The sequence below is a fragment of the Xiphophorus hellerii genome, chromosome 9 (genome assembly GCF_003331165.1).
Source record: "Xiphophorus hellerii strain 12219 chromosome 9, Xiphophorus_hellerii-4.1, whole genome shotgun sequence".
NCBI classification, from domain to species: domain Eukaryota; kingdom Metazoa; phylum Chordata; class Actinopteri; order Cyprinodontiformes; family Poeciliidae; genus Xiphophorus; species Xiphophorus hellerii.
Window position 1 is genome coordinate 17,458,310 of NC_045680.1, and position 13,111 is coordinate 17,471,420.

At 38.6% G+C, this 13,111-nt stretch overlaps 1 protein-coding gene across 2 annotated transcripts in view; it reads right to left on the reverse strand.

The window, feature by feature from the left end:
* sema6bb (sema domain, transmembrane domain (TM), and cytoplasmic domain, (semaphorin) 6Bb) overlaps positions 1-13,111 on the reverse strand; it is a 171,443-nt gene that overhangs the window by 78,698 nt on the left and 79,634 nt on the right. For both annotated transcript variants that reach the window (XM_032572026.1, XM_032572025.1), the window contains 3 exons: positions 10,146-10,260; positions 2,441-2,501; positions 2,255-2,317 (listed from right to left, as the gene is read on the reverse strand). In XM_032572026.1, the coding sequence (XP_032427917.1) occupies positions 2,255-2,317; positions 2,441-2,501; positions 10,146-10,260 (239 nt within the window). The remainder of the gene's footprint in view (positions 1-2,254; positions 2,318-2,440; positions 2,502-10,145; positions 10,261-13,111) is intronic.

Here is a 13,111-nt window from a genome sequence, read left to right on the forward strand (position 1 = left end):
ATAAGGTATTTCTTAAGTTGAAGTGAACTGAATAAACAATAAAATTCACAATTTTCTCAAAAAATATGCAAGAGGTAAATTTAAATTTTGGTGGCAGTGGTGAATTTAGAACATAAATACATTTTTAATCTGCACTCCGAAATTGGAACTAACTATTGTTAGTCTAAAATTTTCAGCAAAGTGACAACAGAACTTAATCACATCATCTTTTATGGAAGGAACAATGACTTTCATTGTTAACATATTTTCTTTTTGCTGTGTTTTTAAATGTGAATATTTCTGCAGTATTTTATCAAACATAAGTGTTTAAAAGAAAGATTTCATGTGGAAAATAACAAGAAACGTTGACCTTAAAGTGACTGAAGGTTTACATAAATCTATGCATTTCTATGGGCAACCATTGAAAAGCGTCTGAGCCCTCGGAGAGCTGACTGAAAGGACCTGGCAGTGTTCTTATCTTCCTCGCGTTGCTGTGTGACTCACGGCATTAGCAGGCAGCCCAGTCATTAGGGGCAAGAAGACCTTTCATATCTCCGTCAGCCCCACAGCCCTCCTCAGGGTCGGCCAGCAGGGACTCACACCCTCCCCGCCTCTTCCCTCCTCTGAGCTTCAGCTTTTTGTCTCAGTCCCTCGATCCTCCATTGTGCCTCCTTTTTGGCACTGTCTCACACAGATTTAATGTCAGGTGTTCTCTCGCTGTGTTAAATAAGTCATTTTTTTCTGTGCCTGAGGGGGAGACAGTCCATGTGGCCCCCTTCAACCACATTCATCAACCCCTGCATGAAACCACTCGCACACATGAGCTTAACATGCGCTGTTTATGTGTGGCAGACGGCAGCGCGGATTATGAGTGCTGGAAATATAAGAGGTATTCAGGCGTGGGCTGCTGGCCGCTATTGGGACATATCACCCCGTCTCTTCCTCGCCACACTGGTTTTTTGACACCCACGTACAGTTAGTGAGGACAAAAACCGCGGTGTTAACCCACGATGGAGGGACAAGTTTTAAGCAGAAAAAAATTATTTTATTATTTCCTTCCTGTGTGAGTGAGTGGCTCATAAAAAAATAGGACTTCCATAGATCAATTTACACTCGAAACTGTGTTTTTTAGTATGGATAATGCATGCTGTGGTTTCAACAGGCACTCTTCAAATGCATTATACAAATTATTCAAACAAAATAATGAAAGCTGATTTTTTTTTACACAAAAGTTTATTTATTTTGTAGGTGCAAGATAACGATCAATAAATTAGAAACTTGTTCCACTAAAGAAACAGCTTGCTGAGAGGTAAAACAGCATGCCAAATTAAACATAATGAAAAAATTAAGTGCCTGCCAGTCTTCTCCAAAATTGCTGATATTTTAGCATAAATTTTTTATCCCTATTAGTTTTAATTTAGACAGACACCTTAGTTTAATAGAACTTATAATAAGCACTAGTTACTAATCTTTTCTACATTTGCAGGATTGCCTTTAGCATGAGGCATGTCATTAAATCAAGTAGAACAGATTTTTTCTCTCTCTCATCATTTAGGAATGTAGCATCTTCTGGGGAGATTGAATTTAATTACAGAAATCAAATCCTCAATTAGGCATAGACCAATTTCCAGCTCCAAGGTATTAAAAAGTTAAAATTTTAAATAGGTTAAGAAATGTCCATCATGCTGTTCCTACAAGATAAAGACTTTTCAGTGAGATGCCAGAGAAGGTGATCAACGTGTGGTAATGCAGCAGAAAGTGGTCCGACTCAAACAAGACTACACCACTCTCTTATGAGGAAACTAAACGAAAAAAGTGACATCCATCACGCTGTTTAGCTAATTATCAGATATTAGCTATCTAATCAAATACTAGCTAGCTAGATAACAATAAAATATGTTTTTCATTATTATTTGAACAGCTGTAGGATTATTTGCTTCTGTTTGGTTTTAAATAGAAGTAGTCAAATCATTTTTGTTTAAAATCTTTTGCTTAAAAACCGTGGGGCCATGAAATTTTTACTCATGGTTATTATGAAATGATAATCTCATATTGACTTATTTGCAAATATAAGGAAAAGAACAAACTGGACCAATGCACACAGTACTATATCAGATAGCTCATCATGAATCCAAGCAAAACTGAGCTTAACTTTGACTAGGCTCTCTGATGAGACTCATTAGCTGTTGGATTTGTGAACAGTTGACTGCAAAATCCCTGCGAGACTTTAAAATGTATAAATATAAGAGAAATGTATGAAGGAACTATGTCTTACCTCATGTTTGCCCTTCATCCTGCAGATCCTGATGTCATTTTTGTTCGACTCCCATGTTCTTTTCTGTAAAGGAAAAGAGACCCAAATTATCTCAGTTCATGAGCCTCACATGCATGTCTCTGCAGACATAAAGCAATATCTCTACAGAGGTTGTAAATGCTACGTGTGTCTGTCCAGGAGACGTACTTTGCTGTAAAACATCTCATCCCCAGCACTGTTGTCCATCTCCACCCGGAAAAGATCATCCCTGCACAGAAAGACAAAGAGAGAGAAGGTGACTGAGCTGAGTTCATCAGTACAGCATTATCCACGGTTTCAAAGGCACAGGGCTACATTAAGCAGACCATCAAACATTCCTGTCTATGCAAGAGTAGAAAATGGATATTATTGCAAGCTCAGTATCTTAGTGTTTTTGGAATAATTCCAAACCACACATTTAATACAAACTCACAGCATGATGTCCCCCCCGCTACCGCTGTGTATCCTTTTTCAGACACTGTACAAGTCTGTGTTGTGAAGGTGATGATTGCAATGTGACAAATTGTTAAAAGGTTAGGGTGTTATTTCTGAAACTGATGTGCATAAAAACTTAGAAGGAGAATATTTATAAGTTCTGCAGAATTTTGCACAACTGCAAAGCACAGAAATCAGCAACATTTATTTATTAAATCAAATTTATCAGACAGACCTTCAGATCAGAGCTTTATGGTCTTCCACTTGTCTGCAATCATATGAGAAATGATACCAGACTAAGTTGCAAAGTCTCATATTTCGTCTCTCAACTTTTCCCTCTGATCATTAAACTTAACTCGCTGCCTTGAATTTTCTGCTCAGCCTCCCAATTCAGACTTATCAGTCATACTGAAAAGCCTGTAATTGAATTAATGAATGATTTAATCAAGTGGTTACACTGAGGCTTTCACACCCTCACATGCTGCCCACACATAGCCTAAAATCCTAACACCATGAATAAATTCACAAAACTCCAAATGCCGCTTTATTGCACTTTTAATCCCTAGCTAATTGTATGGCAACCTTGGATGTTCCTGTGAAAAATGCCGACCAAACAAGAGTTATGCTGGGCAGATAACAGCCGTCGTTTGCATATTGATTAAGGCCTTCGTATCTGTTGGGATGGATCTGAAGTGTGGGCTTCAGCTGAGCACAGGCCGAGCTCCGAATGGCCTTATCTGTAAATCTCCGATAGCCATGTTAGTGCTGCGGTATCGATCCCGTTTCTCATCCAGCGCTGTCTCTCATCTGTGCTGCATGTTTGCTCTTGCTTTCACCTTTCCTCAGACAGACGGAGAGGTTATCTCTGTGTACTACATATGTGAATCCTGTTAAAAACTGAGAGCGAACATCGAGAGTTATGTGTGGATTTACACCGGATTTAATTAAACGAGAAAACTTTAGGAGTTTCTATTGAGACTGCATGTGCCATCATTCTCCTGAATAATTTATCTTTATTTCCTGTTCTGTTAGAAGATTACCACCCTTAGTCAGCCTTGCAGAGCTCAGGGGTAAAGATGTGTTGGCTCAGTGAACCCCCTGCTTAACAGGTCAAAGTCTCAAAATGGTGTAGAGCCGAGAGTCGGGGCTAATCTCTCCAAGGCTGCCTCAGCATTGCATCTGAATAAATACAGTGAATGGAGCTCAGTAAAATCATGCAGCCGTTGTGGTTTGAAAATGTTAAAAATATTAAGTTAAAGACTGAACCAAGAAACATTTTGTGATCTGTGAAGTAGTCAATGGAAGTGTGAGAAATCACATGTGTCAATCTACAAAAAATAATATTCTTCTAAACTACAAGGCATATTTGTTTTCATAGCAGAACCACCCTCAGACAGCTCTTCCAGTCTTTTCCACGCTGTCTGAACAATACAAATGACTCACAAACTCTGGGTCTGGTTAAATAATAGAATTGAATGGGGGAAAAAAATAAACTCCTCTTATCTTTATTAAATTATTTTTCCTTTAAACTTATTTTAAAACGCCATGTAATTATTATGAAAATTAGTGGGGACAAATTTGTAAGGGAATGAAAGGCAAGAAAATCACAGAAACGATAATCTGACCAATTAACTTAACTGTGATGCGAGTTTTTGCCCCTATAACATTTGATTTAAAAAAAAGTATGTTTCTAAAAGAGCAAAAATTCACTACATTACGTGAGCAGGGATTCAAATGGCTCACCTAAGTTGTTCGGTAATTGAATCTCAATTAGAAAGACTGTGTGAGCATTTGTTTAAAAGACATCTTAGAAATAAATTGTAGTAGAGAGTAATCTCCCTTTTCAAGAAAGTAACTCAGTGTTTCCTGGCCAAAAGGACTTTATAGAACATGCCCTGAAACTCCTTGTTTTAGTCTTTAAGAAAATTAAACCAGTCCTACCTAGATTAACTACAACATAGATACTGCAGGATAATTTCTTAAGGCCCTCTTGTTGAACCGTTGAGTATTTATGTATTTGGAGGCTATTAACCAGATGTTTAGTTAAGCCCAGGTAGGGCGTGCTTTCCCTCTTGGAAGAGCCCTGGCTCCTCTCATCCTCATTAGCTCAGTTTGGTCTAAGATTTTACACCAAGTTTCATATTTCACTCTGTCAGACCTTGTTTTTGTATTCATAACATGCGTGTCCCCATTACCTGCCTCACATTATTAATGGCCTCAACCCCTCCGACCTCAGTATTAGAAAGTCAACATTTGCTCCAGATAAACTGTCAGCATTTCCTAAATTTTTACTTGACCACCTCATGAACCTTCTTCTTTTAGCTCAGCCACACAGCAGCAGAGCTGAGGTCAAGACCTCTAAAGCCTCACATTTTTCTTTTTTGGCTCTCCTGTCTTTAGTAGCTGCTGCACTGCAGTTCAGTGTGTGAGCTGCAGAAATACTTTCTAGTACACTGGAGAAGAAGTCACTCTAATGAATAGAACAAGGATGGATTGAATCTGTGTTAGACCGACTAACAGTGTTGTGTTTAAAATTGAAGATAAAAATCATTCAATTTTAGGTCTTGAATTGTTTGTTAGACAGAATCTTGTATTCTGCGAAGCTATCAACAACAATAAAAACTAATTTAAAAAAAGCACAAAAACACAATACATACAGTACATTCACAACAATACATAAAGGGTTAGGAGATGTTTGAGGACAAACATACTCCAATCCTTCCTTTAGTATTACGACTTTTTTCAATTGTCTTTACCTTCTTGATGATGAAGGAACTAAAAAAGAAAATAAGTATTGCTGATGTCAGAGTAGCTGTATTTGCAGTCTTTAAAGACTATGCTATTGAAAAACTTTCATTTATAGAATTTTATTAAAATAATCCTGAATTTCAGCACTGATTGTGATGAAAGAACACAAAACATCCATGTTGCTAAAATTCAACACTATAAAATGTGGGCGTCCTCACATCACCTGTGTGAGTCTGTCTTTCAAACACACTTCTGTCTGCATTAGAAGTCAGACTAGACTTCTGTCAGCTCCGTCAGACTGGCAGCTGGGACCTCCTGGCTTTCCAGTGTTTATACCAACCAAGTTTCATTGTAGCCGTCTGCCATGAAGCATTTGACCTGACTGTGACCAGAGCAGGACCCCTGTTGACATCTGAGGTCAACGTCTGTGGGCTAATAACCGACCTCCAGCCTGGAAGTGAGACAGCAGTTCAAGCAGACTCACACACAGTTAAAGTCATTGCACAACTGGAACAGTAGTTGGCTTTGTCCTTTTATATTGTCAAATATAAACACTTTTAAAGTGGCTAATATTTGCATGGATTAGCCTTTCGGATCTGAGTGAGAGCTGGAGCCCACAGCAGCCACAGCTGCTCATCTTTACAGCAATGAAACAGGGCTTAACGCAGCAAGGTGCTTACTCCCACCTGGCAGCAGGCAAATACATAGTTTAATTTCATTTAGGAAGGCTGGAAATAGAGCAGGGAGGGGTAGCTTCTCTCAGCAGGTGCTTACAGCAGGGATTTAGCTCCGCTTGCAGTCTCAGGAGCAGCTATGCTAACAGTGACAGGACTCAGGGATGATTGGGGCGTCTTATCAGGCTGTGCTCTCTGTGGGAGCTTTTGGCAGCTATACCCTGCCACTACAGATAATTATATATGCATTATACATTTTAACACTCTGTTGCCATCTTGGCATACACACACATTCACACATGTATCTGTTTCTTTCAAGCTTAAATTAAAAAAAATGAATAGGTCACGGTTTTCTCTCTCTTTCTTGGTATCTCCATACCTGTAGAATAACAAAATGACTCAAAGCAAGCCTGCTTAAAAACATCAACTAGGCAAAAACATCTCAAAAAGTATTACATCATCTACTAATACAAAGATATGCTAGAAGAGATGACAAGTAAAGTTAACATCTGTCAGTTTGAAGGGGGTTATAGAGAAACCTCTAAGGTTTCGGGACTCCAGTGAACCACATTAAGCGAAATTACATTTCTCAGGGTTGATGACCACCAAGAGCCAACAAAAAGCTCATCCTGAACAACATCTGATGCACCGCAGTCCTCACTTCGCTCAGTTAAGGTCAGAGGTCATGACTGAACAGTGAGAAAGAGGCTGGGCAAAAAAGCTTCCATGTGGGAGCCCCAAAACCAAAACCACTTCTGACCAGAAAGAACAAATAAAATCTACAAACAAACAAAAGACGACACCTTAATAATCCGCAAAATGTTTCAAAAGTATTCTGTGGACTAAACAAACAAAAGCGATGATGCTTTGCTGCTTAGGACCTGGATAACTTGCTGTTATTGGTGGAATCATGAATCCTTGAAGAACATCTTGTCATCAGTTTGTGACCTTAAGTTTATGTGCACCCGCAGGACTTGCACATAAATGCAGCAGAACAATGATTTGCAGCAAATCCTGCAACAAATGGCTACAAAAAAGAAGAGTTGGATTAACTTAGTAAAAGTCTGTACTTAAATCCGATTGAGATGCCTTGGTGTGACCTTTAACAGCCTCTTCATGACTAAACATCGACAAATGTGGCTAAATTAAGTGACCAAATGGAAAAAAAAAGAACAAATCCGTAACCAGGTATTTTTTAAAAAACTACTATACCTTTGCCCTCTTGCCTCATATTTATTGCTGCTGAGGCAGTAGAGTATTTTACTATCATGAGCTTGGTAGAAACATTGATATCCCATTACCTGCTTAGTAAAAAATTTTACTGCTGTAAATCAAAGTGAACATTTTGCAACAGGGTTCATGGTTCTGGTTATATTTTAGCACAGAGCTTCAGACAGTAGTAGCTTTGGCTGCCTCAGACAGTTTTATTAGCAGTCTGTTTAAAAACATGCGTGTGTTAGCTCATGGGCCGTCTCAGTGCAGACAGAATGGCTGCAACCATGTTACATAGTTTGATAAATTTACTACCACGTCCCAGGAGTGAGGTGGGACCAGCTGGGGGCAGGGGACTGGGTCATTTCCTCAACCACAGCGTCTCTTTATTTTTGGAAAACACCAACTTCTTTTTCTTGATCAGGAAAAGTAGATCGTGGTTTGAATTATAATACCATTTATCCAGTCAAATTTAGTCCAGCTGATGCTTGTTTTCTCAGATGTTGAAGATGTACTGTTGCCATTTAAACTACAATGAGCTGTTTGTCCTTTGCCTTCAGTCTTGACCACCATGGCGGCGGTTTGCTCAGGATCAGCACATTCCACAGACTTATACACATGTGGAGAACATCATTCCACTGAGACAAAACAAGAACATACTTGACCTCCCATTTGTTGGTCAAAGAAAAGGTGCACCCGGACTGGCCCAGATTTTTTGTAAATGAGGAGTGGCATTTGCGATTTGAGACACATGTCCTTTCGAAAAGGACCGCACTCATTATTCTGGATGGGCTACGACAGATTATGAGACGTGTGAAAGGTTAGTTGGCTCCTAACACCTATTTTAACATTTAAAGGCTGCAAGGTTTCTATTACTGTGAGGATGTGAGAGGAGTCTGACAACAGCTGTGACTTTAAGAACCGTGTCACTAAGGAATGGTTAGCGACCATTACCTTTCTTTATTGGGGATTAAATCAGTGCAGTTTTACATATTGCTCAAATGCAGAACCTAAGCCTGTCTGACTATTCCTACTTACAGTCGTTCGCATTGCACCACTATGTTTTTGCTCAACATCGCCTGAGTTTTCCTTTTAGTCTAACTTACTGTGTTTCTGCAGGATCACTGGTCACTGAGAATAACATACTTGGGGTGAGGAAAAGATGACAACTGGAGGTAAAATACAGCCCTTTAGAATCCTGCATGTTTGTCACACCTCGTCACTGCCTGACAAGGTGGGAGGAACATAAGTCTCCTGGCTCAGCGGGGTTGAAACCTCATGCATATGGGCTTCCACAAGCTGTGTGACTGTAGAAAAATAATGGTTTTACCTTCTCATATCAGATTGACCAAGATGCTGTGCAGAGGTGGATCTAAGGGTAAGATTTAACAGTTCATAAAGCTTTCACATAAATGCTAACACTGCAGTTTGCTTAAGTGTTTGGGTAATCCAATAACATTTAATGACTGTGAGGAATAAAATACCAATAAATGAGGTATTGATACTTGACATACCTGCTGAAAAATGCAATCACGGCACGAAACTGAACATTTGAGCTACATCTTCTTTAACATCTACATGCCTTTGAACCTTTTCACAGTTTTTTGTTGCTAAAACAACAAAGTTTGATGTACGCTACTGGATTTTAACGTAGCAGGAGCAACGTGGAAAATGATTAATGATTTTAATAAACAGTCTTACATGTGTAGAGCGCTTTGCGTTTGAAACCAACTTTAACAATCCCCATAAATAAAATCCGGTTCAATCAAGTTCTTTCACAAAATAAGATAAATAAAACTTTACCTGTGCATAACTTAATCTTAGAGTAAATACAGCTGTTCTTTGAAGGCCTAAGAAGTTTTGATTTGGAGAAACTTATGTGCAGTCAGATGTCAGAGATATTTTAGACTTGAACTGATGAAACATTTCAGAACACTTGCAGTCACACACTCAAGACAGTAGTGAAAACAGGAAATGTAAGAAGAGGGGGGAAAAAAAGCAAAACTCAAAGAGTAAAGCCTTGTGAAAATAAACAACTCAGCAGCGCAGAATGTAATGAACATATTCTGCCACATAAAAAGCCATTGTGTTCATCCGGACAAAGAATGCTTTCATATTTTGTCAAAAGTTAGTCATACACTCCACAAAACTGCCTTTACAGAAGAACGTCAAAAATAGAAAACTTTCTAAAGGCACTCTGTGCTGCCATGAAGACTCCTTCCATATGCATAAGTGTGGCAGAAAACCTCAACTGAACATAACCCTGCACACAAATGCCCATGGTGAAAGTTGGTGGTGGCAGAATCATACTGTGGGAATACTTCTCTAGAGCATGGGAAGAGAAGCTAGTCAGAGTTTATAAGAGAATAGATGGAGCAAAAAAGCCATCCCCCCAAAAATCTTGCAAAAGGTATTGGGACTGGGCAGAGGTTCTGGCATAATAATGACCCTTAAATGTCAAAAACATCGCCAGAGCTTCAAAGGAATGGTTCAGATCAAGCTGCCACAGTTTTCTGAATTTTAAATTGTAAAACTAATTTGAAACTTTGTGTAATCTTCATTTTACTTTCCAGTTATGGACTGCTTTGTGCTGTACAATCACATAATATCCCAATAGCATAAAAAGAAATTTGGAAATGTAACAGGGGAAATGCAACACAGTTTAACATGAGTAGAAGGTTTACCAAGTCACTGTGTTGTATGTCAAAGGTCCCACAAATTTCACAAGTATAACCGTAAAATAGAGTTGGTTATTGGATACATAGAACTGTGTGTGTGTGTGTGTGTGTTGGCATTTCTTGTACCTGGCACCGATGTAGAGAGTCCGGTTGACCTGAATGATCCTCTGGATATGCAGAGGCTCTTGTCTGAGCCATGTTTGGTGCGGTCGACCCAGAAACACGGGGTATCTTCTTACCACTATTGGTCAACAACAGGGAGAAACACATAATTGATTTTAAAGTAACATTCAGTTTTGCCAATGAAAACTGAACAATAAAAGGCTTGGCTTGAAAGTTCAGCATTTCTAAGAAATATTCATCATAAAATGGAACATTGCGTCTTTCCATTTACTGGCTTGGGCAGGTGATTCATTTTAGAGGAATGGTTCATTTACTCAAAGATTCAGTTTTTTATTCCATGTTTTGTTGAATGGTGATTGAGAAAGGAATGTGCAAACATCAACATCTTCTGTATTTTAGAGGACACTGTATTCTTTGTGTTGAGGGGAAAAATTACTTTGTAGTGAGATGAAGGAAGAAAAGATACAAAATGTCAGAGAATAAGGGAGCTATTTTTAAATAGGTTGGATTACAGTTAAGAATCTGTACAGCTATGTGCATTGACCTTCACCTTAGATGCAGAGAGAAAGTTTGCATCTGACATCCTTTCATCATCTCTCTGCTCTACCATCATTACTTTTTTATATCCCCCTCTACACTCAGCTCATCTCTCTTGATCTTTTTAACCTTTCTACTTCATCCTTTTTCTTAGAGTGTTTACCAAAATTTCTTATCACAAAGATGGGTATCACTTGCTGATACAAAATGTTTAAATTTCTATCTTTATGCGTAAACTGTATGCCTAGATATAACTTAATATGCACTGAAGGCCATTTTTGAGCAAAACAAACCCGTATGATGTTTTTAAGACTGTGAACTCACCTAGATGTCATGAAAACAGTTTACTGAATTTCAAACCTGAAAATAAATCTGAATTGAAAATGAAGAGAATTGAAGTCACTTTGACTGGACTGCTTGTTGGTGCCAGATGTCATGGTCTGAATATTTCACAAATTGCTGATCTGATGGGATTTTTCACACACAAGCATCTCTCTGTTTAGCAGAGAATGGAAGAAAGGGAGAAAATAGCCAGATGTGAAAAGAGAATTGGAAGACTGGCTTGTGTTGATAGAAAGGCAACAGTAGCTCAAGTGACCATTTGCTACAACTATGGATGGATAACACCATTAAACACCTTAGACCTTGAAGCAGATGTGTTACGACATCAGGAGACAATAACGAGTGCTGCTCGTTTCAACTAGCAGGAAACTCTGGCTACATTTTGCACAGGATCACCAAAACTGGACAATAACAGATTGTAAAAATGTTGCCTGATCTCAATTTCAGCTGCAACACTCAGCTGGAATGGCCGGAATTTGAATTTGTCATACACAGCATTAAGCCATGAATCTATCTATTGTTCAGTAGCAATAGTTTGGGTGGTGTAATAGAGTGGGGGATATTTTAGCACACTTTTGACTCCTCAGTACCAAGTACCAAGATCTCATTGCAACACAGCACCTTAGCAATGTAGAGGACCAGGAGCTTCACACCATGGATGTGCAGTTAACAAATCTGCAGTGGCTTAGTGATACTAGCATGTACAGCAAAGGTGATAAATGCTAAAAAAAAAAAAAAACTTAATTTTGGAACCAAAATAGTGTCCAACCTGGTACAACCAGGATGTAGCTTATGAGGCAGGATAACCCTGAATGCATACATCATTCCTAGCCATGATAACGGTATATTTCCACTTGCACAAGACAAACCCTTATGTATTTCTAATACTTACATTGCTTCATTAGATCAAGATTAGGAGGTATAACTTTGGGAAACATAAAAGATGTGTAAGACTGCAATCTCTCATTGTGCAACATGCTGCAACCTGTAACCAGCACATGTAGCTATAGTTCTTGATCAAAAGGTTTCCATGTAAAAGCGAGGGACTTTTTTGATGGAGATTACAAATGATGTATAATCTCACATGTTACTTATATTACGTAATATGTTTCTGTGCAAAACCTTAAAAAGTACATTATCTCTCATGTGAAACTGAGAAGCAGCTGTACATGTGCTTCTGATTACAATCAAAAGAAAAATAGTTTCTACAACATCTTTGTTAGAAACTGCTATAGCATATATTTTTCTATCATTATGTTTCATTTTGTACTGTTTTATGCAAGATATAGGACGACATGTACCAAGGTTAAAAATAAGTCCAAGAACTGTAAAAAATAAACAAAAAGTAGATTTCGCTGTTTGGAAGTATTTATTAAAGAAAAAAGAAACACAGACCTTTATAGTTTTGGCAGGTAACCATCCTTATAAATGCAACACTATCTGAGCAGAAAGCTTGGCCTTTTAATCACCTAATATCAAAATGTGTTATCCTGGTGTTGCAAAGATAGGTAGACTTAAGCAAAAGAGACTATCACAAAACAACAATAAACAAATGTTTAATTGTAACTTTCATAACCAATGTAGGTTATTTTAGCAGCATTGCTAAAAATTTGATTTTTAGCTAATTTTGCCTTTCTGTTTCAGATAAATTGCAACGTGGTCATGGTGTGCAGTTTGGTTCCAAATCTGTAAGTTAATAGTGTATTTTCTTTTTCTTTCTTTTGTAGACAATGTATGTTTCTCTTTGACTGTTTTATTCAGACTTGAGCTGTTGATGAAAGCCGCCCACTATAATTCAGCTGATCCAGTGTGGAGCTCAGTAGCCTGACAATGTTTGCTCTGTATTGATGCTTGGGAAGGGTCTGGACTCGGTTGGGAAGCCATCAGTCACCATTATCGAACTTTAATCAATCAAAGTCTGGTCAGAGCTGGAGACTGCCACGCTGCCGTGGAGACGCAGAGTCTGAGCGCTGAAGGAGCTGCGTCTCCTGAGGATCTACGCATGTTGGTGAGGGGAAGCTATGAATCTGAGAACCCCTTTTTACACGCATGGTCTCAATCCTGAACGTGGCCCCAAATCTCCTGACCTG